General features: G+C 61.9%; 2 protein-coding genes across 7 annotated transcripts in view; both read left to right on the top strand.

The window, feature by feature from the left end:
- Positions 1-530: 530 nt before the first annotated feature.
- ISG15 (ISG15 ubiquitin like modifier) lies at positions 531-1,645 on the top strand. The gene is made up of 2 exons (XM_007094597.2): positions 531-628; positions 1,091-1,645. Exons 1-2 carry the CDS (start codon positions 626-628, stop codon positions 1,559-1,561), a joined length of 474 nt encoding a protein of 157 aa, XP_007094659.1. The 5' UTR covers positions 531-625; the 3' UTR covers positions 1,562-1,645.
- Positions 1,646-4,027: 2,382 nt separating this feature from the next.
- AGRN (agrin) overlaps positions 4,028-22,709 on the top strand; it is a 34,399-nt gene continuing 15,717 nt past the window's right edge. For 4 of the 6 annotated variants that reach the window (XM_042996082.1, XM_042996083.1, XM_042996084.1 and 1 more), the window contains exons 1-3: positions 4,028-4,285; positions 6,527-6,788; positions 19,257-19,304. In XM_042996082.1, coding sequence (XP_042852016.1) covers positions 4,079-4,285; positions 6,527-6,788; positions 19,257-19,304 — 517 coding nt within the window. In that variant the 5' untranslated portion in view covers positions 4,028-4,078. Of the gene's footprint in view, positions 4,286-6,526; positions 6,789-17,998; positions 18,620-19,256; positions 19,305-22,709 lie in introns of those variants that run through there. The other 2 variants (XM_042996085.1, XM_042996086.1) reach the window with 2 other exon arrangements.

A 22,709-nucleotide genomic window follows, 5' to 3' on the forward strand; every position in this document is an offset into this window, starting at 1 on the left:
CCATTTTGAGAACAATCTTTTCACCTTCTGGATAGTGACCATTAGTTCATTTTTATAGAAAATAAGAGATACATCTCTTTCATTTAAAAAAAACAAAACAAAACAAAACAAAACAAAAAAAACTATCTGAGGAAACATTGTCCGAAACCAATGGTGATTATCTCTGGGTAGTTTGGATTGCCACTCTTTTGTTATTTCTGAATCAAATGTGGCAATGTGTTCCGTATTTAGTAATTTTGCAAATTGGTAAATGGAAAGTGAAATTTCTAATCGTTAGCTCGTGTTATTGCGACTTCTGTGCATCTTGTAAATGACCTGAAGTGATGGACATTAAGGGGGTTTCTGAATGCACACAGGGGCAGGGTCCTGAGTGCTGGGGCAAGTGGATAGTCCCGGCTTTTACCCTTGTCATTCTGTTTTGTTTCTGTCACTCACGGGGCACACCTTGGGAAAAGGAAACTGAAACTGAAGCTGAATTCAGCCACTGGTGAGGCTCTCTCCCGACACTGCCCCCTGACGTGCACAGCTCGGGTTCATAAAAGGGCTGAGCCGCAGGGGAGCTGGAAGCTGAGAGGCAGCCTCCTCGACTGTGCCTGTGGAGGACCCGGTGCCAGAGCCTACAGCCATGGTGAGGGGGGTTTGCCGGGTGGGGGCAGGTGGGCTCTGTACCAGTCGATTTTCCCATTTCATCGCTGGGGTCTCCCAGGGGTGGAGCACTCACTGTGTGCCAGGCAAGTGCTCAGAGCTCCCTCAGGTCCCTAATCGTGCGGGGTGGTGGACAGAGCTCCTTCTGACGCCAGGGTCTGAGTCTTGGAAAGTGTGTTTTGCCCAGCGTTTACCCCCGAGATCCCTGGGCATTGGCACAGAGGGGCATCTTCGTGGGTTAAGGGAGGTGAGGGGATGGTTGCGAGTGGCTGCCTTTCTTCTGGAAATGCTCCTTGCTCGCCTCCAGCACCTGGGGTCCCTTTCCTGGCGGGTGAGGAGGAGAGCAGCAGCCCCAGCCCCTAGGAGCTTGCCCTGTGGCCAATGCCATGCATGCAGTGGCTCCAGGACTGATGCCAGGGTCTGTAAGTCTGTGTGATGTCCACAGGGCGGGGACCTGAAGGTGAAAATGCTGGGGGGTGACGAGTTCCTGGTGCCCCTGAGAGACAACATGCTGGCGTCGGAGCTGAAGCAGCAGATCGCCCAGAAAACTGGCGTGCCCGCATTCCAGCAGAGACTGGCCACCCACCCTGGCGGCACAGTGCTGCGCGATGGGGTTCCCCTCCTCAGCCAGGGCCTGAGCCCCGGCAGCACGGTCCTGCTGGTGGTGCAGAGCTGCAAGGACCCCCTGAGCATCCTGGTGAGGAACCACAAGGGTCGCACCACTGCCTACGAGGTCCGGCTGACGCAGACGGTGGCTGAGCTCAAGCAGCAGATATGCCGGCAGGAGCATGTGCAGGCCGACCTGTTCTGGCTGACCTTCGAGGGGAAGCCCATGGAGGACCAGCACCGGCTTGGGGAGTATGAACTCACACCCCAGTGCACTCTGATCATGAATTTGCGCCTGCGGGGTGGGTGAGGCAGGACCAGGGCAGCAGCGCGGAGGGCTGCCCACCCAAGTCCCTGACCAAGTGTGGGTAATAAAAGTTGACGCAAAATTAAACGTCTCCTTCCGTTTCTGCCCTCCTCCTTCCCCCAGCACCCCTCGCTTCTGCACCCCTACTGATGAGGCTGGGGGAGGGGCAGAGGAGGAAGTGGGATAAGGAGACCCAGGGTCACCGGGTGGTCACTAGGCTGCATTTGCCAAGTAAGTTAAGGCACAAGTCTAATGAGATCAAAATAGTGACCCACTCCCAGCCACTCCTCGGAGAAACTGAAGATGTCCCCTCACCTTTGAGAAATTAAATTCTAGAGAAAGAAGAGACCTATCTGTTGGCGCGCACCCCTACCTCCAGGCTGAGCCTCAGTCAGCCCCTGCATAACTGATTCCCATCCCCCACATCTGGGTCAGCAGACAGTACAGGGAGGGAAAGGTGTGGTCAGGTTCTTACTAGGACCAGCACCCCCGGAAGTGCTCGGAGGGTGAGGCCCTAGGGCCTGCCTGGCTGGGTTGTGAGGCAGGCTCCTCCACTGGCACTCATGGCCCTCCAGAACCCATCAGCCTGCCCTGTCCGGCCTGCACTGGTCCAGGGAGGGGTGTGGGCAGGGCCTTGAACACACACATTACCATCTGGCAAGCTGCTGAATGGAGACTATTCTCCAACAAATACACCTTAATGGAGAGACCATGGCCAGCAGGTGAGGGGCCCCCTGGAATGGGCGATTCCTTCAGTCCAATGTGGAAGAGCTTGTCTCAGATGGAGGGCACGCGCCTAATTTGACACAAACTACACCTGCTTCCACGTAGACTGTTGCTCTCTATACCAATTTCCCAGGAATTCCATGGGAGCCAGACTGAGTCAGCTTTGGACACAGGCAAGATGGGGGGTGGGGGGAGAGACACAGAACATAGCCGTACGCTTCTCTGGGCTAAAGTCCACGACTCTGGGGACTCAGACCTCAGCCTTCAGTCTGTTCAGAGTAATTTGGCTGGAGACCCAGAAGCCCCTTTCTGGTCTGGGGCGGGGGGGGGGGGGGGGGGGGGGGGGGGGGCGGGAGGGGAGGGGGCGGTCTGTATCTGGGCTGAGAGACTTCTAGGTCTTGCTCATCTGTGACCAATATGTGTAGACAGGCAGCTGTGTGTATGTATGTGGGAGGGGTGCTCTCTTGGTTCCAGGTTCATTTCCTGGGTCCCCACCCTCACTTCTTTGTCATACTACAAATTAGCAGGTGTGAGCATACATCCTTGGGGCCATCCTCCTTCCCTGAACCCCTCCGCCAGGGTCGGGGAGGTAAGGTACCTTCTCCCAGAGGGGCTACTTCCTGCATTGCTTCTGGCTCAGAGATCTGTGGATGGCTTGGGGTGAGGGGGTGTGCCACAGATTCAGCCCTGGACGGACAGAAGGGGTCTCCTCCCCCTCCCCCTCGATCTTCAGCTAAGCTAGGCTCCAAATTGTACTCTCTGGATCTCAGTTGATCCCATGTACCTAGACAGGCTGGGTGGAGAAGGGCCCACCGCGCGGCTGAGGAGGGGGCGTGGCCGGCCGTCCCCTGCTGAGCCGACACAGTCGCGGCTGGACGACAGAGGGAGCCCTCCGCTCTGCAGCCAGGCCGGGGCCGCCCCGGGACCGGGCGGTGGGCGGGTCTGCGCTCCGTTCTGACCAATCACCACAGCCACCGGTCCACATTGGTCCTAGCCGGCCGGGGGCGCGGCCTGCTGGGGCCGCCTCCTCGCCCGAACCTGCTGGGGGTCCCGGACCCGGGCGAGTTTCTGTCCCCAGCTCCCCAGAGGGGCTGTAGTGTGCCATCGAGCTGTTCCCGCCAGGGGAGGGGCGCAGCCCTGCAGGGTCCGAGGGGCGGCGGGGCCCCAGGACCTGGCAGCCCCTTCCCGCGGCCAAGGAGCTCCCGCAGCTCTGGCCCCGGCGCAGCCCGGAGCCCCTTGGAAGTCCCGTCACGTCGCCTCCAGATTATGCATTAACCCGATTGCAGCCGCATTTCCTGGGCGGGGGTGGGGGTGGGGGAGAGACGCCCGCGCAGGAGGGGGAGGGGCGTCCACGGGGGTGCGCCGCAGAAGAGCGAGCACCTCCCGGGCCCGCCCACCACCGCCCCCCCCCCCCCCCGTCCCGTCCGCCCTCCGCCCTCCGCCCTGGCAAGTCGCACCACCCACCTTGGCCCGACCCAGTCCGACCCCCGCCCTCCCACCAGCCCGGCCTCCGCCCGGCGTCGCTGTCCCGACGCTTTGTTCGCGGCCGGCGCGGGACGCTGGGCGCCGGGAGGGTAGGGGACCCGCGCGGGCTGGGGAGCTGGGCTGGGGGGGGGGGGGCGGGAGGGGGGAGAAGGGGCGGGGAGGGGGCGGGGCTGCCCCGGGTCCCGCCCCCGCGCCGCCCTCGCCCCCGCCGCCTCCCGGGAGCTGCGTCCCGTCCTGTCCAGTCCCGCTCCCGGCGCGGCCAGGCCCGCGCGCTCGCTCGGCCGCCTTCCGCCGTCGTCGGCCCGCGCCATGGCCAGCCTGCGGCCGCCCGGCCCAGCCCTGCTGCAGCCACTGCTGCTGCTCCTGGTCGTGGCCGCGCGCGCCCTGCCCCGCGCCGACGGGACGTGCCCGGAGCGCGCGCTGGAGCGGCGGGAGGAGGAGGCGAACGTGGTGCTCACCGGCACCGTGGAGGAGATTCTCAACGTGGACCCGGTGCAGCACACGTACTCGTGCAAGGTGCGCCCCCGCCGGGACCCCTCGCCCTCGCCCCAGAGAGGCCCTCCTGGAAGCCGGGGCTGGGGGCCTCTTCCTCTGCCAGCCTGCGCCCCTAGCCCGGAGGCCGGCCACCCCACCCCACTGGGACCCCCATCCCAGGCCGTGGGAACGGGCACCAGACGCTCCGCAGCTCTCGCTCCCGCTCCCTTGGCGACCGCCGGGCCCCCGGGTGGGGAGCGGGGTCCCGGAAAACTCGCGAGTGCCGGAGGGAAAGTTCCTGCGGCACCGCTGCGGGCCCACCTCGTGGTGCCAAGGCCCGGGAGACCCAATCGTGTCTGCCCCCACCCCCACCTCCAAACCCACCACCTTACTGGAAGCAAGTGCGCCGTCCCCCAGGGAAACTGTATGGCTATCGCACCCCCTCCCCATCAGCCATAGGAAAGGAACGGGGACAAGGAGAGGTGATGCCTGCTGTTTGGGGTGAAAGTGGGAATTTGGCCTATGGTCAGTGCTGTCACTACTCCCTCCCAGAGGCCTTTACCAGGGCCAGAGGGCGGCGGGGGGGGGGGGGGGTTCCGGAGAGAGTGGAGTGCACATAGAATCTCCCACCCCCAGGCATCCTGGCGGCGGGTGCTGCAGTGACTAGGTGTGGGGACAGGAGCAGAAAAGTGGGTGGAACCGTTGCTGAGCCTCAGCTGTGGAGGGGTGCAGGGACAGGTGCCCCATCCTGCTCCTGGGAGAACTGGATCCCCCTGGCCACAGGGGAGGGGTGCTGCTCGGCCTCTCCCTCAGCTGGATCTGGGAGTCTCCTGGGTTAGGTATGGTGGGTTTTTCCCATAACACGTTCCTAGGGAGGACTTAGGGGATCCAGGGCCCATCCCCGCTCTGGCCCCTAAAACCACCTCCCTGACCAGAAATCGGATCATTCCTTCTCCATGGAGATGGGGGTGGGGGGGGACAGCTTCTTTCAGATTGGCCTGTGTTGGCTACAGCTGGGATCCCCCGCCCAGCCCCCTCCCCTCCACCACGCCAGGGCACTTTGCCAAGTCCCTGCAGGATTTTCCCGACTTCCTCCCCGCTGCTCCTGGGTGTGGCTGGGGTGGGGGGAGGCGAGGAAAGCGGCCCAGTCCTCTCCCTGCTGGCTATCATCCTCCTGGAGCCTACTGTGTGTCTGGGGTTGGGAGGGATAAGGTTGGACAACTGGGCCACTGGAAGGTGCAGGGAGTCCCTAAGATGCTGCCTTCCTGAGGCTCCCAGCAGGGACCTGGCAGGTGGGCAGGCCACCATTGTCTTTCATCACCCGTTCCAGAAGTCTCAGATCCCCAGAGCTCCTGAGAAAAGGGGCTTCTTCTCAGGGAATGTGTGGTGGACTCATGTCCCCTGTGCATATGTCCCCACGGATCTGTTCCTTGGAGAACATCCCAGTATAGGCTGCAGCTGCTGAGACCCTCCTGTACCCACCCACCCCCCTCGCTCCCCGGGCTGTGGGTGTCTCAGGGCTTGGTTTGTCAGAGCAGGTACCCTCAGGGCCCCAGGAGTGAGAGTGTGTAGGGTGGGGCTGCCCTGCGCTGCCCAAACTTGATTTTGTGGTTCGGAGGCTGCCTTGACTGCATTCACTGTAGGAGCCTGGCAGGAGGAGGGGTCTTTCACCTCCTGGGGTGTGTGGGGGGAGAAGGTGTCTTAGCCCACCCACAGGGCTGCAAGGAGCCAAGCTGGCCCAGAGCCCTGAGCTCGGGGCCCATGGCCCTTACACCCCATGGTCCATGTTCGCTGCTCCTGGCTGTCCCCAGGGGTGGGCCCAAAGTAGCGGTGGGGAGGTGGAGAAAGTAAGGATGTGGAAAGCAGGCACCCAGGCCAGGTGGATCCCCTTTCCATTTCCAGCCTGAGCTGAGATGGACATTATAGGAATTGGGGTGGCTGAGGTCAGTTAGACCTAGTGGGTGGGAGTGCTGCCTCCTGGGTGAGGGCACACGTCCTTCTGTGTGACACGCACAGGCTGTGGCACCCATCAAGCGTGTGTGCTTCCCTGCAGCCCCCTCCTGCGGGCTGACCCAAAGATCTACGCACATCTCTGCTTTGAGATAGAGATGCTTTGAGATAGGCTTTGAGTCTACTCTGGACGTTTGGCCTGAGCAACTGAGGTGGGAAGAGAAGAAAAAGCCCAGGCGCCCAGTCTGTACTTGTTCCTGGACTCCGTGGCCTCCTCTCCCCAGTGCAAAGAGGACCACTGATACCTGCCCCCCTCCCCCATGTCCACCCCAGGTTCGGGTCTGGCGGTACTTGAAGGGCAAACACATGGTGGCCCAAGAGAGCCTGCTCGATGGTGGCAACAAGGTGGTGATTGGCGGCTTTGGAGATCCCCTCATCTGTGACAACCAGGTGTCCACTGGGGACACCAGGATCTTCTTTGTGAACCCTGCTCCCCCGTACCTGTGGCCAGCCCACAAGAACGAGCTGATGCTCAATTCTAGCCTCATGCGTATCACTCTGCGGAATCTGGAGGAAGTGGAGCACTGTGTAGAAGGTATGTGGGGACTTGACCAGGGGCAGAGGGTGACTGAGGTGGGCAGGCTTGGAGGAGCTCCATATCATGCCCTGGGGAGCAGAGGAGAGTTTGCTGTAGGCTAGAGCGCATGTGTCTTGGGGTAGTCTGCTCTCCTTCCTTCCTCCCTCATCTCCCAGCTGAGTCTGGCCATCGCAAGGCCACAGCTCCGATCTCTGACATTAGCAGGGATCCCCACTAACCACCCCCGGTCCCACAGTGCCACCGTCTTTTGTCTTAGGGCCAAGCAAGCCCCAGTCTTGGAAAGGGGACAGGCTTCCTCCTCTTCTGCTTTACCCTCTCCCTCCTGGTCCTTTTCTGAGTGGGAGGAGGGGACCAGGTGAATGAACACCAGCTGTTTATGTTCCTGGAGAAGCCCAAACGTCTGTCTGGACGGGTCCCAGATGTTGAGCAAACCCCTCAGAGTGCCCCCTTATGTGTTCCAAGAGGCCTGTCATTTCTAGAAGGGGGAGTTTGTGTGGGGTGGGGACTTCTGGGGGTTTGAGTGGGTGTGAAATGCTCTAATTGAGTCGAAGAACGTTTCCATGTCTGCTGTCCACACAGCACATGCCTATTCTGAATGGCCCAAGAGCTCCCCTCCCCCAGCCCAGCCTCTGGGAGGTGAGCTGGAATCACATGACCAAGGGCTTCCCTGCCGCCCCCCCACCCCCTTGCCCCAAGAGAGTCGCAGTTGGGGGCTGAGATCCTTTGCTGGGGAATGTGGCAGGGAGAATGTAGGAACTGCCCCTCGCCCCCACATCCTGTCTGTCCTCTCAAGGCTGCCTGGGAAGGGATGCATCGGAGGGGGGTGGCGGGGGTGGTGGTGGAAAGAACATTTCCTCCTCAGGGCAGTGGGAAGGGTCTGTGACTTCCTTTCTCGGGAAGGCAACCCTGTCCTCTGATTTGTTCTTTTGGCCAGCAGGGAGGTCCCACTTTCTATCTAACTTACTGCTGTGATGCTGGCTTGGTTTTTGCGGGATCCTGGATGGTGGTCTGAGAGGGACTGTGCAGGGGTAGGGGCAGGACCTGAAATGGGGAGCCCTGTGGCATTTTGCCCCTGCTATGATCATCTGTTCCTGAGCCTGCTCCAGGGTCCTGGGCCACAGCATCACACACAGAAGCCGGCAGGGCTGTGTATTCCCGGTCTCTTCCCAGCACTGACTCAGATGAGGGGGACCCAGCCTGGCCCCCTCACACCTTACAACCTTGCCCTGCTCTGGGTGTTTGTGTTCTGGGGGGAAAGATGGGAAGGTGGCATGGAGATGGGGCAGGCTGTGAGATGGTGATACCCAGTTTGGGGGATAGGTGGGGGGGGGGGGCTAAGGAGAGGCTGGAGAAGAGGGGTCAGGGTACAGAAAGTCCCCTGTCCCTATAAGATAGAGAGAGTGAATTATCAACTCGACAGCTGGGCGGGTCCAGCCTGAGGGTCTGTGACTCAGTAACTGTGGCCTTCTGTGGGGTCAGAGGGCATGTGGTGGGAGGGCCACCCTGGGCAGAACAAGGTTTGGCATCTTGCCAAAGCCTGTTCTACCCATGGCAGCCCCTGGCTCTGTGTATGCCAGGCTGGGCACAGATACAGCTGGAGAGGAAGGTACCCAGGGAGAGCCCCCCAACCAGGACTGGGTGAGACTTGACCTACTGTGTGCCCTGGGCAGCCAGCACTCAGTTACCAGGCCAGGACCTGAGCTCCAGCTGGAGAAGGGGTAGTGCTGGACCCGTAGGCCAGTGTGCAGCAACTGGTGTGCACCCAGGAGGGGCTGAGCCACTGGACTCTTCCTGGGGTGGGCGGGCCTGCTAGGGAGGGTGGTCTTGGGAAGACGAGACCCAGAGAAAGGCATTTGCTGTGACTTAGCTTGGAGCCTTGCAGGTGGAGCCAGGTGGAGGGAAGAACCTTCTGGGGAGGGGGGTGGTGTAGATGGAGGAGCTTGGGTTCCACTGTAAGGTGCCTGGGAAGTTTTGAGCTGGGCGACATAGATCTCTACTTTGAAAGCAAACCAGGGTGCCATGGTGGGGGGAGGCGGGCGGGGCGGGCTGGGAGGGCCAGGTGCTAGGACAGGGTTGCTGCATCCCAATGGCCCAGGGTGAAGGGGTGCCTCCCCCTTGAGGCTCCGGAGGCCTGAGGCACAAGATCCCGAGGGGCTAGGGCCAGGCTTGGGCAAGTATTAATCCCGTGCCCACCTTTCCAAGCTGGGTGAGGGTGGGAGATTGGCCCGCCTCCTATTCTGTGTTAGGTAAGGACCTTGGACCCCACCCCAGGACTCCACCCTAGGTTCTCTGGGAATCAAGCGCCTCACCCTGGTGAGGGAGATGGATGGACAGGGCTTGAGCTAAGCTGACCCCTCCCTATCTGACTCTGACCCCATTCTGTTCCCAGGGGCCGCATTGTTGTCCCAGCCCCAGGGTGAAGCCTGGGCAGCCCCCAATCTGCGGAAGTCACCATGAATCCACCAGGTCCCACTGCGTGCAGGAAACCCCTATCCCTGGCACACTTCCCTCCCCAGTGCCGCCCTCCCCCCATTCCTAAAGGCCCAGAGCAGCCAAGGTGGGGGGCAGTGTCCGTCCAGGCCCACCTCCTGGGGTACACCCTGGGCTCGCTCCCTCGTCGTCACTGCCTGAGCACTGCTCCTGGCAGTGTCCTGAAGGGGAACCTGCTGCCGCAGCACACACCATCTCTAGGACTTGCCTTTCTCAGTTTCTCCCCCAGGGCCTACAGGGTCTTTCTGACTCTGCCAGGTCAGGCCCCCTTCCCCAGCCTCCGGCCCCCAGGAAGGCTCCTCCTCCCCCTGTCCTCCGCCTGGGGAACCACATTCCTGGCATAACTGAGACAGGTATGTGTCCCTCCCTGTGCGCCACCTTTGGGTGAGGGAGGCCTGCTGCTCCGGGGCAGCCTCTGCCAGAGGGAGACCCCTGCCCCCTGCTCTGTCAGGGAAGTAGCCTGGCCTCTTCCAGTGCCAGCTGCCCACGCACCGCGAGCCTGCCCAGGCTGGCAGCTGAGCAGGCATTTCCCCCAGTGCTCGGCCACCTTGCCTGGGCCTGGACACTACCCACACACACCCACTACTCTCCCCACCCTTGCCTCAAGAAGACTGGTCCTGGGGCTTCTCCTGTAGCCCCGGGGAGGGACATAGGTCTGTCTGAAGTCCTGGGGCCCTTGCCTCCCCACTAGGAGCCAAGAGCAGAGAAAGGAAGTGTTGTCTGCCCTTCTGGGGCCCTGGCACAGGGACGGGGTCAGAGTGAGTCTGGCATTGGCCCAGCCCAGCCCTGCCCAGCCCTGAAGGGGGTCCTGGCGGCAGCAATCCCCAGCCCAACCTGGCAGGCCTGATTCTAGTGAGCACCGTCCCTTCCTCCCTGCCAGGCCAGCTGTTTAGGGCCTTCAGGAGGGCAGTGCTATCGGTCCAGTTGGAGAGGCAATGGGTCCTGGGCCCTCTGACTTCTTTCAGGCACTACAGGCCTTGGAGCTGGGTGTGGGTGGAGACACCCCCAGACGGAGACCAGCTCTGTACAGTGTGGGGGCAGGTAGGTGTTCAGGGGAGGGTTCTGGGCAGTTAGCTTTTGCATTCCGCCCCCCCCCCCCATTCATACCCTACTCCCCCCACATTCCTCCCTGCTGAAGTGGGAGGTAGCTTCTCCCTGTTCCTCTCCTGCTCTCTTCTAGACTGGGTTCTCACCCCACCGCCTGCAGACCCCACCCAGTGTCCTCCTGAGCCCCTCCCCCAGGCAGGTCAGCCAAGAGGGCTGAGAGAAGGCAGGCCCAGACTGGAGGTTGCCTGCCCTTATTCTCTCTTCTTCCCTTCCACAGCTGGGGGGAGGGAGTCTGCCCAGGTGGGGGATGACCCCCCCACCGTGCAGTCCTGTTCCCACCTAGGGAGTCCTTGGCAGGAAGTCCATTGCTTCCGGGGCACCTGCTGGCTTTGGCTTTGATTTTAGTGTACCTTCGCTGGGGTAGTCCCAGGAGTGGGCTTTGCTAGCTGAAATGGACGGCGGGCTCTCCTGTTACTTCCCTGGGATGTCTCTACTTCGGCAGGGCTAAGCCAGTGAAAACAGCTCTTGGCTTTTTCCAGACCCACCCACCCCCTGGCTCCCCACCCAGAGAAGAGCCCCAGCCCCTGCAGACTGGAAATGGAAAAAAAAGGTTGTTTTGGAACTGTCGTGTCCTGTCCGTCTGTCTTCACTGGGCCTCCCGAGCTGTGCCGGGCTGGACACACTCCTGTAGGGCTGGTTATGCCCTTGCAGCATCTCTGTGGGTGCTGGGACTCCTGTGCACAGATGGGGAAATGGGAGATCACCTGGTCAGCACGAGCTGGCCTAGGTCTGGCGGCTACCCGCCCACACCCTACCAGTCCTCGAAGGCCGAGTGCCAGGGTAGCAGAGGGGAGCATGGGTCTGCCCCAGGGAAGTTAATGGGACAGGGGCCCAGACCTCAGCACCAACGGTCCAGCACGGCCTCCTCCATCCATCCTGGCTGTGTTGCTTCCTTCCTGAAGGGTTAATCCCCCACCCCCAACCCCATGAGAATCAGAGCCTGCCCCCTATCACCACAGGAGGGTGGAAAACAGCTGTAGAAACAGGACTCCTTCTCCGCACCCCCCTCCCCCAGTCCCTTGCCTCTGCCTGCGGGACCCAGACCAGTTGCACCACCCTGCATGCCCCCCATCCCCACAAGTTCTACTCTTGCCCAGAGGCCTGGGCACAGGGTAGAGAATGGATTCCCTTTCCTGTTCTGCCCTCCTGGCCCTGGCACTCCCCTTGCCACTGGAATTGGGGAATCAAAGCTCCCACTCAGGTCACTGAGGCCTGGCTGGGGCTGGGCTGGAGGCTGCAGGCGCTCTCACCACAGTTGCCCACATAGTGCCGTATACCTCAAGTCCCAGGAAGTTCTCACTGGAAGCGCTGACTGATAAGAAAAAGGGGGCTCAGAGAAACAAGACAGCACCCCAGTGACAGTTACCCTAATGATAGCGACAGCTCAGTGAAGGAGGGTAACGTGCCCCCCATGGTTCTACACTGGGGCTTAAGAGGGTTCAGGTTCGAGCCTGAGGCTGTGGTTAGGATCTAGAGAGGGGGTGACCTAGGCCTCTGGTGGAGCCTCCCGTGGGGAGAGAAGCTCCCCTAGAGGGGCCCCTCTACCCAGAGCAGACCCTGAGAACGTCCTCTGAGGAAGATCCCCTGCCAGGGGCTGCTTACAGCTGGATCTGGGAAGGGGAAGAAGGCCCCTCCTGGTCAACACTCCCCCCCCCCCCCCCCTACGGAGCCGAGGCTCTGGAGAGGGGGAAATTTCTGTCCTCACATGCAGCCAGCTGTTTCCAGCTGTGTGGCCTGCACACGTGTGTATGCGTGTGTTTGTATGCACGTGTGCCTGCAACCACAGACCTACTGATCTGGGCACATGAGACTTCTGGTCAGAGCCCCAGCTGGTGGCTTGTGGTTTCTGCCACCCTTGTTTCCCTGGGCTTGGCCTGGGGTGGGAGCCCTGCAGGTGGTCTGCCAACTGGCTGGTTGCAGGCAACCTTTGCTTGTGTCTCAGGGGCCTTAGAACAGGACCCGGCCTCTGTTTGCTATGGCTGTCCCATTTCCTGCCTGCTGCCCACCCTGTGCCTGGCAAAGACTGGGCACCTCGTCCTGCAGGCTCTCCTCTGGGAGTGACCACGGTGGTTTCTCAACGATGAGATGAAAGGGCTGTGGTCCCTGGGGGCCACTCAGGTTCACTATCCCAGCATGTGCTTGTGGGACCCTGAGTCTGACACAGGGCTCTGGGGGTGGCAGGGTAGTTAAGGAGTCAAGCTGGGCAAGTCAGGAGGGGCAAGTCTGCATCTGGCCTAAGGTGGGCCTGAGTCTTCCCCCCTTCTCAGTCACCCGACCACCTGCCCTGGGAGAAGCAGACAGCCTGACACGGCTGCTGGGGGCACTTGCCCCTCCGTCCACAGATACGAGAGGCTCCAGTGCACATCTGGGAGAAGTAAAAGCACAAACATCTGGGCCAGATTGTTGCCTGTGCCCACCCACCAGAGAAGAGGGTACGTCTCTCTCTTCCTGGAGGGGGAGGCAGTGAAGCTATGCCCGTTCATTAATCCATCTAGTGGTTCCTTCCTCATGCACACATCCATTCACAGCCCAGCACCAGATCCTCACTAGAAGGTGTGTGTGTGTGGGGGGGGGGGGGGGCCTGGAAGAAGCTGCTTCCACCTGCACAGGCCCTGCTGGGGTCCTGAATGGGCTTCCCATGGAGATGGGGGTGAGCTCGGTGTTGGGAGGTGAAGGCAGAGGGGCAGGGGTGTTCTGGGCAGAGAGGACAGCACCAGGTTCAGTGGGTGCAGGGCATAGCTTCAGTGAGGGGTGGGAGCAAGCCGCCATAGGCGTGGTACAGGAGAAAGGGCTGGAAAACCGGAACCCATTGCTACAACCGGCGGGCTGAGAGAGCAAGCTGGCCCTCGCCCTCTGAGCCTGCGCCTTCCCAGACGATGACAGCACGCCTGCAGACCCCATTCCTGTCTGCAGCTCTCTCCTCTCTGGGGCTCCGTCTCTCTGCCCCTTTGTTCTCTGAACCTCTCTCTGCCTCTCCCCGCCCCACCGGTGTCTGCCTGCCACTCCTCTGCATCCTGACGCCAACCCAATCATCACCTTCATAAAGCACCGCCACTCAGACCTTGGTGCCAGTCTGTGCACCCCCCATGGTGCCCAGTTCAACACAGCCGGGCCCTCAGCAGGAACACTCCCTGACTCACCTGACTCTCCTGACTCACCACGCACTGTCCACACTTGGGTGGCTCCCTGGATCCCCCAGCTCTCCTTTCCTCTTGGAGACGGGCAGGGCCTGACCAAAAAGAGGGGGACTTGGAGCCGTCCTGGAGAAGAGGGACAGAGGGTGTGGATCAGCCCCACTCCATCCCTACCTTCTTTTCTCCAGGCACCTACTCTCCTCCACCTCTGTTCAGATGGCGCCCCCTGGTGGCTACAGCTGGTATCCCGGCAGGTGTGCAGGCCTTGAACTGGGCGCCCTCCCCCTGTCCTCCCCAGGCCTGAGGATCTGCCCCTCTGGCTCCTTATCTCCTACTCCTAATGCCTGTTACCTTCAGGCTTCACCACACTGGCATCACTTGGTCTTTTGTGGGCCTGGGCCCTGGGCCTTTGTAGTTGCCTCTGGAAGCTCTTCCTCCTGGTCTATGCAAATCCCTCTCTGCATCACCCAGGTCTCTGTAGATGTCATCCCCCAGTCCCTCCAATCTAGGTCACCCCCCCCCCCCCCCCGCTACACTGTACCCTCCCTGAGGGCAGAGAACCTACCTGACTCGGGATATCCTCAGCCTTCCCAGTGGAGGAGCTCAGACAGGCTAGTGCGTACAGGGCCTGGGGCACCAATAGCTATGTGTAAGGAGTGAGGGTTGGGCACAGAGAATGCTGGTCAGGTAGCTGGCGTCCAAGCATCCAGCCGTGCTGACCCCCTCCTCAAAACTGTCATTTAATGCCACCACCCTGCAGCGTAGACCACCCAGTGGAAGTGTGGGCCTTGCCTGGTAGCTGGGTGGGTGGGCACACGGCCCGCAGAGTCAAACATGGGTACCTCTGGGCTGCACCTGAGGTGAGACTCAGGCTTGGGCCTGACGAGGCCTCCTTCCCAGTGGCTGGCCCTGGGCCAGCAGCGACATCCCGCTGTGAAGTGCCCATTGTCTGCTGAGGCCCCGGGAGAGGGAATGGCTGCAGCCTGAGAGCAGACACCAGGAAGCTGGGGCCTGGGGGTGGGGCCGCTCTGTCTGGTCCTCTTCCCCTCCCCCACCAGGGCAGCCAGACACCTGTGACTCTGGGCCAGCTAGGTAGCCTGTGTTCTCTTGCTGCGCTCCACAGGCGGCTGCGCACCAGTGTGGTGCGCGCCTCAAGATCCCCGGGGACTGGGGGTGACAGACAGACTGGAGGTGGCACTGGCAGGGGTGAGGGCGGAGGCCTCAGCATTAGAGGTGTGTGTGTGTGTGTGGGCATGTGCGTGTGTGTGAGACAACCAGTGTGTGTTCATGCCGGTGAGTTGTACACTTGTACAACGCCCAGTGCAGACTTGAGGGAGTGCGTGTACTTGGGTCTCTGCCTGGGTGACACCTGGAACACCGAATGTGTATGTGCACATCTGTGCGGTCACATGTTGCCGTGTGTGAGCCCAGAGACCAGAGGGGCCAATCTCTGGCTCAGAATATTCTCTGTCCCTTCCTAGGGCATGTGCCTGAGTGGGCTGGTCAGGGCTGAATGATTTTGAGTCTGAAGATCCCAAAATAGCTCTGGTAGCCTGCACTCCCCTCCCCCTACTGGGTCTGGGGCCTCAATGGCCCTTTGTCTCTCTGAAGGCATGGAGCCCCTGTGGGGGGCTCAGACTCTGACTGGGGCCAGGAAGGACAGGCTGCCTGCTGGTTTCCCTTCCCCCAAGCCAGGCCCTAAGCTCCCCCCCCCTGCCCCCCACCATGCTGGCCGGGTGGACCAGTCTCTCCCCTTCAAATGAGCATCTGAAAGCCAGCCCATTTGCCCATGGAGACAATCCCTTGCCAGCCTCCACCCACCCCAGGTTTATACTGATCCCTGGGCTTACCTCTCCCACACCCTGGTTCCTTTATGCCCCTCCTCCTGCAAAGCCCACCCATGAAACTGTGGCAGCAGCAGACAGGGTCCATGTGTGGGCACGTGAACATTGCTTGGGGTTTGACCCCAGCACTGTCCGTGGTTCCTCTTTGAGCCAAGCTCCTGGGGGAGCTGCAGTGACAAGTAAATGAGAAAATGTGTGAACTGCCTGGGCTCACTACACCAAGTCTTTGGGCTCTGACCCAAGCCCTGCCCTGAGAAGATAAAAAGTCAGACCCTGCCCTGGGTGCTCCCAGTCCAGGGTGACGTCCCGGGGAGCTGCCAGCACTATCAGTGTGGTAAGCATTGCCAAGGTCCCGTGAGGTGAGGTAGAGGGTGGGAGGCACCCCCGAGGTGAATGAAGGTGGGCTGACCAGGGGCGGGGGTCTCTAGGTGGTTCGACGGATTGTTGCTCTGGGTCCAGTGCACTGTGAGGCGAGGAAACCACTTTGTTGATTGGCTTTTCCTGCAAAGTTTCCTCAGAATCTCAGGCTCCAGGGCTCTAAGAGGTTTGAAGACCTCCGCTGTTGGTGATGGGGGACCCTGACAGGATGGGCTAACCCTGTGGGATGTGGGACTGGTGTGCCTGGCCACCGGATGGAAAGGAGTCAAAGGAGATGGACCTCATAGAACTGGGTGCTGGCTGGCAGGTGGCTGCTGTTGCTGAGGAAGTGGGGGGGGGGGGCGGGCAGAAGGTTGGGTGGAGTGTGGAGGAGCCTACCTGACCAGAGGGGACGGGGCAGGGGGGTGGTGGTGGTTAAGAACATGTTTATGTCCCAGAGAAATACATCGTCGGGTGGAGGGACTTTAGGGAGAGTCCAGGTGGAGGCTTGGTGGGAGTTGAGGCACTAAGACACCTGTTGGTGCCCTGGGGTGGCGTTACTCTGGATGAGTGGAGAGTTGGCACCAGGAAGGGCTTGTTCCAGGGCGGAGGAGCCCCACAGACCTGAGAGAGGACAGAGAGGAGACCTAAGAGTGACCAGGGCGGCACTGGTGGCTGTGGCAATAGCGGTTTGGCCGGAAGGGGGACCTGCTGACTTCACTTACAAATAACCCTGCGGAGTCCTAAGTGCAGTGTCGGTGTAGGTCTGAGTGAGTGGGCGGGTACGTGAGTCTGTGGAGTGTGGGACTATGTGTAGATGGGTATGATTGAGCATGGGGGTGGGTGGGGGGAGCATTGGTGCAATTAACATCTTTTCAGCTGGGATAGGGACCAGAAGGAGTCCTAGGATGGGGCTGGGGGGGAGGCCTGATCCCAAGTTGAAGAGGGACCCACTGTGCCTTGGAGGCCAAGCTTCCTCCCCCTCTCTCCTCAGAAAGGGCTGGCAGACTCTAAGAGAGGGACAGAGGTCACTGCAGAGACTCAAGGGCCTGCGACCAGGTCCAGGCTGGAAGCGGCCAGCCGTGGTGGGTGTGGCAGTGGGCGCTTAGGGGTTCCTCCCAGAGGACTGTGGGACGTGAAGGGACGGGAGTGCAGGGCAGTGAAGGTGTTGGTCATAGAGATCGCCACCAGTGGGATCCTGGCTGCGGAGGGTGACTGGTGTGGATGGTGGGGAAGGTACGCGACCCCTGCCCCCCTCCCTCCCCAACCGGGCAGGGGCTAGGAAAGGGGCGTCCTCTGGGGGCGGATGTGGACAGGCCTGACTCCGGGAAGGACCAGGCACCCCCCGGCCCGGCTGTGACGTCACGGCCCCGACGTTCCCTGGTGGCCTCTGGGGGGCGCTCCAGGCTGGCGGGACGGCGCCGGAGTCCCGCGATTATTTGCATAACACTTCTTTACAAGAAACTCATTTGCATGTTCCTCTCCACGGCCGGAAGGGAGGTGGGGGGCACGCGGGTGGTCTGAGGAGTTGCCACCAATTCCCGGGAGGGTGGACCCATCTTGCCCCCTCCACCCTCCGCGTTGGGCGCAGCCCGCTCCCCACCTGAGCGTGTACCTGGGGACCCTTCCCCCACATGCGCGCGCCAGGGCGGGGCCAGCACAGGCACACGCGCCCGTAGCGTAGAGTGGGGGCCTGCGTGCGGGCCTGAGCCCCGCGGCGTGCGCTCAGAACGATCCTCCGGCCCTCCGCCGCGCCCTCGGCCGCTTACGCACGCGGTACGGCCCAGCGCAGCCTGGTGGGCGCGGAAGGGGACCCGCCCCGCCCCTGACCCCGCCCCACACCTTCTGGTTCCGCCCACCCGGTTCCGAGCCGGGCCCCCACCCCCCAACCCCGGCCCCGCCCCGGCACCTGCCTCCTCTCCCCCCACCCCTGTTCCTTCCCGGCCCCGGCCCCGGCTCCCACCTCACCCCCCCCCCCCACCCCACACCCCAGCGCCCCCGCCTGCCCCTGCTGCTGCCCCCGCCCGCCCTCCCGTCCTCTTCCGCGCGGTCCTCTGCGCCGTGAGCCACGACTCCCCACGGACACCGGGGTCCCCGGAGGCGGCTTCCTTTGTCTCTGCTCCCCGCCCTCCCTCCGCGGCGCCCCTCGCCCCTCACTCACCGCCCCAGCCCCGGCGAGGGCGACGGAGCCGAGGCGCGGCCCTCCGCGCACCCGCTCTTTATTCTCTGCCTCCCGCTCGCTGCCTGCGCCGCTCCCGCCTCTGCTGGGGACCCGAGACCCTCCGCGCCCGGCCGTCCGCGCCTCCCCACGGGGTCCCCGGGCGAGGGCCCGCTCGCCGCCAGTGCCCCTCGGGCCGGCCCTTCCGGGGTCGCCCGGCGGGCGGGACCGGGGGCTCCCGGGGGCTCCGGGAAGATTGAGCACGCCGGAGAGCTGCGGGCACCTACGACTACCGGGCTGTGGATACAGGGGGTGGCCGCTGGCGGGCCCTCAGTTTCTCCTCCGCCTCCCTCTGAGCCCACATTTGGGGTGCTACTCCGGGAGAATTTTGCACATCTCCCATTATGAGCCTCAAAGGCTGCGGAGGGGTCCTGGCTCTCTGGGCTGTGACCGGCGTTGAACTTTGAGAACAGAGCTGCTGTCCGCTGCCCCAGGGGACCCAGCATGGGAGGAGTTGCCCCGAAGAGGCCCAAGGGCGCCCCTTGAGCGACCCGCTCACCCTAAGAGTGGGGGCTGAGGAGCCCAGGGCCATGCCTCCACTACCTCTGGAGAGGGACCCGCGGCAGCAGCGCGGGGTCTCCCTGCTGGTGCGGTATTTCATGATCCCCTGCAACGTCTGCCTGATCCTGCTGGCCACCTCTACGCTGGGCTTCGCCGTGCTGCTTTTCCTCAACAACTGTACGTGGCTGCGGGCATGGCCACCCCCACCCCTCCCCCCCGGGGCAGGCTCGTGTGACCCTCCTTCTGCTGGCTGAGTTCCCCTGCCTCAGCCACCAAAGACTGGGGGAGAGGCAGGGTCAAATAGAGGCGACCAGCTGAGAGGTGGCTCCGATGGGCCATCTGCTTCTTTTGGGGATCAGGATCAGGATGAGTCATTCTCTGGACCCCTGGGCCTGTCAAAGCTTGTCCTTGCGTTCATGGGGAGCTGACCCTCACCCTGAGCTGCAGAGACAACTCGTTCTGGGAGCTGGGGAGGAAGGGAGTGGCTGAATACACTGCAAGTGGGGGCTTTGGCAGGGCCTGGGGCTGGGCCCCTACGGGAATAAGAGGCTGCCCGCACCCCTGCTGTTGGAGCCCCCTGTCAGGTGTCCAGCCACACAGCTGAAGAGGCAGAGAAAAGCAAGGGCCTCTGCCTTTGTCTGCCCACAGGCTTTGGCCAACCCTCAGGGCTCAGAATGGGGCCAGGGGTGGGGGTGGGCACGGGCATAGAGGGCAGGTGTGGGTGTGCAGGGGTGGCCCCTCCAGACTGGGCAAAGGGACAGCTATGGCAAAGCCTACTCAGTGAGGCCTAACTCAGACATTTGTTTTTTTCCAGACAAACCTGGGACCCATTTCACACCAGCACCTCCAGTGCCTCCGGACGGTGAGTGAGTGGGGGGCCTCCGATGGGACCGGCTGCACTTGGGAGACTGTGTCTGGAGGGACAGTGGCACTCTTGGGGATCAGGAGCCATTCTTAGGGTGTGCACACCAGACATATCAGGTGTATCTGGAACAGATGAGGCTGGATGAGGGAGCCTGGGTCCTTCCTGGGATATCACAGTGGTGGACGGGCAGAGGGCGTGTCGGGTCTGGAGTCCTTGGGCCTGGCCCTGTCCTGGCCAAGGGCCATCGCACACAAGCATGTCTCCAACTTCTGTGGGCCTTGCACTTCTTGGCCGAAAAATTGGGAATAAGTCCTGGGGCCTGCAGGTTGTAAGATGGGTCAGACGACATGTGCAGAGCAGGGGGTGGGTGTGAAGGACCGGTGACTGAGGAGGGATTGGAGGGCCTGTCCCTGAGACTGAACAGCCTGGGCTTGGCCCTCCTGACCCACTTTATGGGCTGGCCTCCCTGAGAGGCCTGCTAGTCTGTAGGCCACTGTGATTTAGCTAATATGGGAAGGGGAGGGGAGGAAGCTGTTGATGCCACCAGAAAGGGCGGCTTGGGGTCCTCTCCTTGGGTGGGGACATGGAGAGCTACCAGGTTTGCTGTCAGTACCGGGCCCCCTGCTGGGCAGGTGCCTGGCCCCGTCCACAGAAGTCACACGTAGGAGGGTATCCTTATATGGGATGGGCTGTGGGAGAGGGTCCTGGAGCTGTCTGGATTTAAAGGCGGGGCTTGGGTCGGGAGGCACCTTCCCCTCTCCCGGTGTCCCCAGTCTCCTCTCCTAAAGCGTAAGAGCTGCGTCTCTGCTTTACGCACACCCCGGTCTTCCCTGCAGCTGCACACGTGGGCCCCCACACCCACACTCTGGTCCTACTGCACCCTTGGGGACGGCTACGTGCCACGGCCGTCATCATCCCTCCGAGGCACACACACTGTGTACTTGTGGCCATGGGCAGGGCTTGGGGTATCCAGTCCATCCCCCACCCGAGACCAGGGGAGGAGTTGAATATACTCACTCCAACCGGTGGTTATAAAAAGCCACTGCCGCCTCCAGCATGGCACGCGTGAGGGAGCCCTTGGGCGTGCAGGGAGCAAGACTGCGCAGGGAAGCTGAGTGGCCGAGGAAAGGCTCCTGTAGGAGTCTAGCCTGGGGCGAATGCGGCAGGACACGTGGCTCGTGGGTATATGGGTGCCCTGCCTGCATTTATGAGGGGCAGTTTATGGGGTGATTAAGGGCTAATATGGGCGTGGCTCGAGTGGTGCCTGCCACACACAGGGCACGGCTGTTGTGATGAGCTTGCCAGCAAACACGTGTGCACGTGTGTGTGCTTGTGCGTGTTTTACGTCCAATCAAGAAACTTGTCTTGAGCCTCTGTGATTCCCTAGACCCGGGGGGGGGCGTGGAGAGCAGACATGGGGACGGGCAGCTGTGGAGCTGTATCAGGGCTACGCGCGGGAGCAGCCCTCGCCTAGCCTGACGGCCTGAGCACGGGTCTGGGGAGGGAAACCATTTCAGCCTGGACAGGGTGAGCGTCGTGAACTCAGGCTTCTGCTCTGCCCACGTCACATCACCAAAGGCTGTAACTGTGCTGGGAGCCGCGAGATCTACCCCCACTTTGCAGCCAGGAGATGGCCCCGGGCGAACCGCCACTCTGACAGCGGCGTGGGCTCCACAAAGTGGTGGCAGGTGGGAGCGCTGGGGCTGGACCCGCCTGTGTGACTTGGGAGTCAGTGCGGGAGCCTGAGCTTGATGGCCCCCAGAGGCACCCTGGCCTCTCCTCTGCCCTCAGCCACCGTCAGTCCGACAGCTAGTTCCAAGGGCCCTGTCCCCGAGACGGCTCTGGTCTCTGCCCCCAGCCCCCTCACCTTGCAGTCCATCATCCTCCCTCCGCCTGACCCAGTGCCCCAGCCTTGCTTGTCACAGGTTAGCTGCCATTGTCAACACCGCCATCGCCCACTAGTAGCTATCTTGGGGGGACAAAGCAGAACCCTGGGCTGTGGAGGGAGGGTGCAGGTCTTGGTGCGCAAGGAACGTGCTGGTCATCCAGGCGTAGATGTCTTTGTCCAAGGGGTGGGAGCCTTGGAGCGGTCTGGCTGGACCGAGGGTGATCAGACGGAGAGAGGTCTCAAACCAAGGGCACAGGCACACGGCAGGCAGCCCAGGAACCAGAGGTGTAATGAGGTGACGACCAAGTCTTTGCCACGGGGTCCAGTACTCTGGAAGAGACCTCGGTCGGTAGGTCCAGTTGAAGCCAAACAAAACGGGGCCGCTGGATATCAGCAAGTGCCTGTGGATTCTGCCCGGGGGGTCCCGGGGGCCTTGGGCAAGGAAGATGAGAGGAAGGTGCTAGGGGAGAGTAGATGGAGTTGGAGGGAGACAGAGAGTAAAGAGGGCTTGCGGGTAGACAGGATTTGAGTTTGGTTTGAGGCGGGACAGAGCGGGGTGCTGATGTAACGACAGTTCTTGTTACGGTCCGCATAGAGCTACGTGCTGGGCGCCCTCCAAGCCGCTGCAGATATTGGCCCCACGGTAACCCTGGGAGGCAGGTCCCACTGTCCCCACTCACAGAAGGAGATACTGAAGCATGGAAGGTGATAACTTGCCCGCAGTCGCCGGGCGGGTGAGTGCAGAGTTGGAGGCAGCCTGGCTCTGGGCTCTGCAGGAGCAGGGGCTCAGGTGAGGTGGGGAGGAGGAAGACAGGAGTGTCAGTGGGAGGGGAGTACAGGTGGCTGCAGGGACTCCAAGCTGGGGTGTCCCTACTGGCCCCGCCCTTGCCTCAGGCCTCGGTCCACTCGGCCTGTGTGGGGTGGGGGTAGGGATGCCCAGTCAGGCCCGGAGGAGCCTGGGGTGGGCTGTTGCCGTGGCAACGGCTGGCTGCAGCTCCCTTTGGGGCCCTGCCCCCCCCCCCCGGAATGGAGGTGCTTCCCCCTCCTGCCCCACTTCCTGAGCCTGCTGGGAGGTGATGGGGGGAGCCACCCCACCCTCTGCACCATAACTTATTAATGATAATTACAAGCGATTAAACATTCATCAGGTCTAAACAGCTGCAGCCTATATCGGGCCTGCACTCGTGTGGGCGTGCAGTCCTGGTGGGGGTCCTGGTGGGGGTCCCAAGCAGTCAGCCTACCTGGGTCTTCTCAGGAGGACCTGTCTCTGACGGCTCTGGGTTTAAATGTCCGAGAGCCTTCATTCCTCCGGTCCAAGGGACTGTGGTCCCTCACCGGTGGGGTCAGGAGCAATACTTCCTGGGGCTGCTGTAGAGAGTAGAGGTTCAGCCACAGGGTGTGTGCTGGGCACACAACAATTTTTAACTACAGGGTTAGGAACTGAAGTGTTTAAAGAGGAGGGTAACAGGTCTGCAGAGCCCCTGTGCTCGGCCTCCCAGAGGAGGTCACGGTGG

The sequence above is a fragment of the Panthera tigris genome, chromosome C1 (assembly GCF_018350195.1).
Source record: "Panthera tigris isolate Pti1 chromosome C1, P.tigris_Pti1_mat1.1, whole genome shotgun sequence".
NCBI lineage: Eukaryota > Metazoa > Chordata > Mammalia > Carnivora > Felidae > Panthera > Panthera tigris.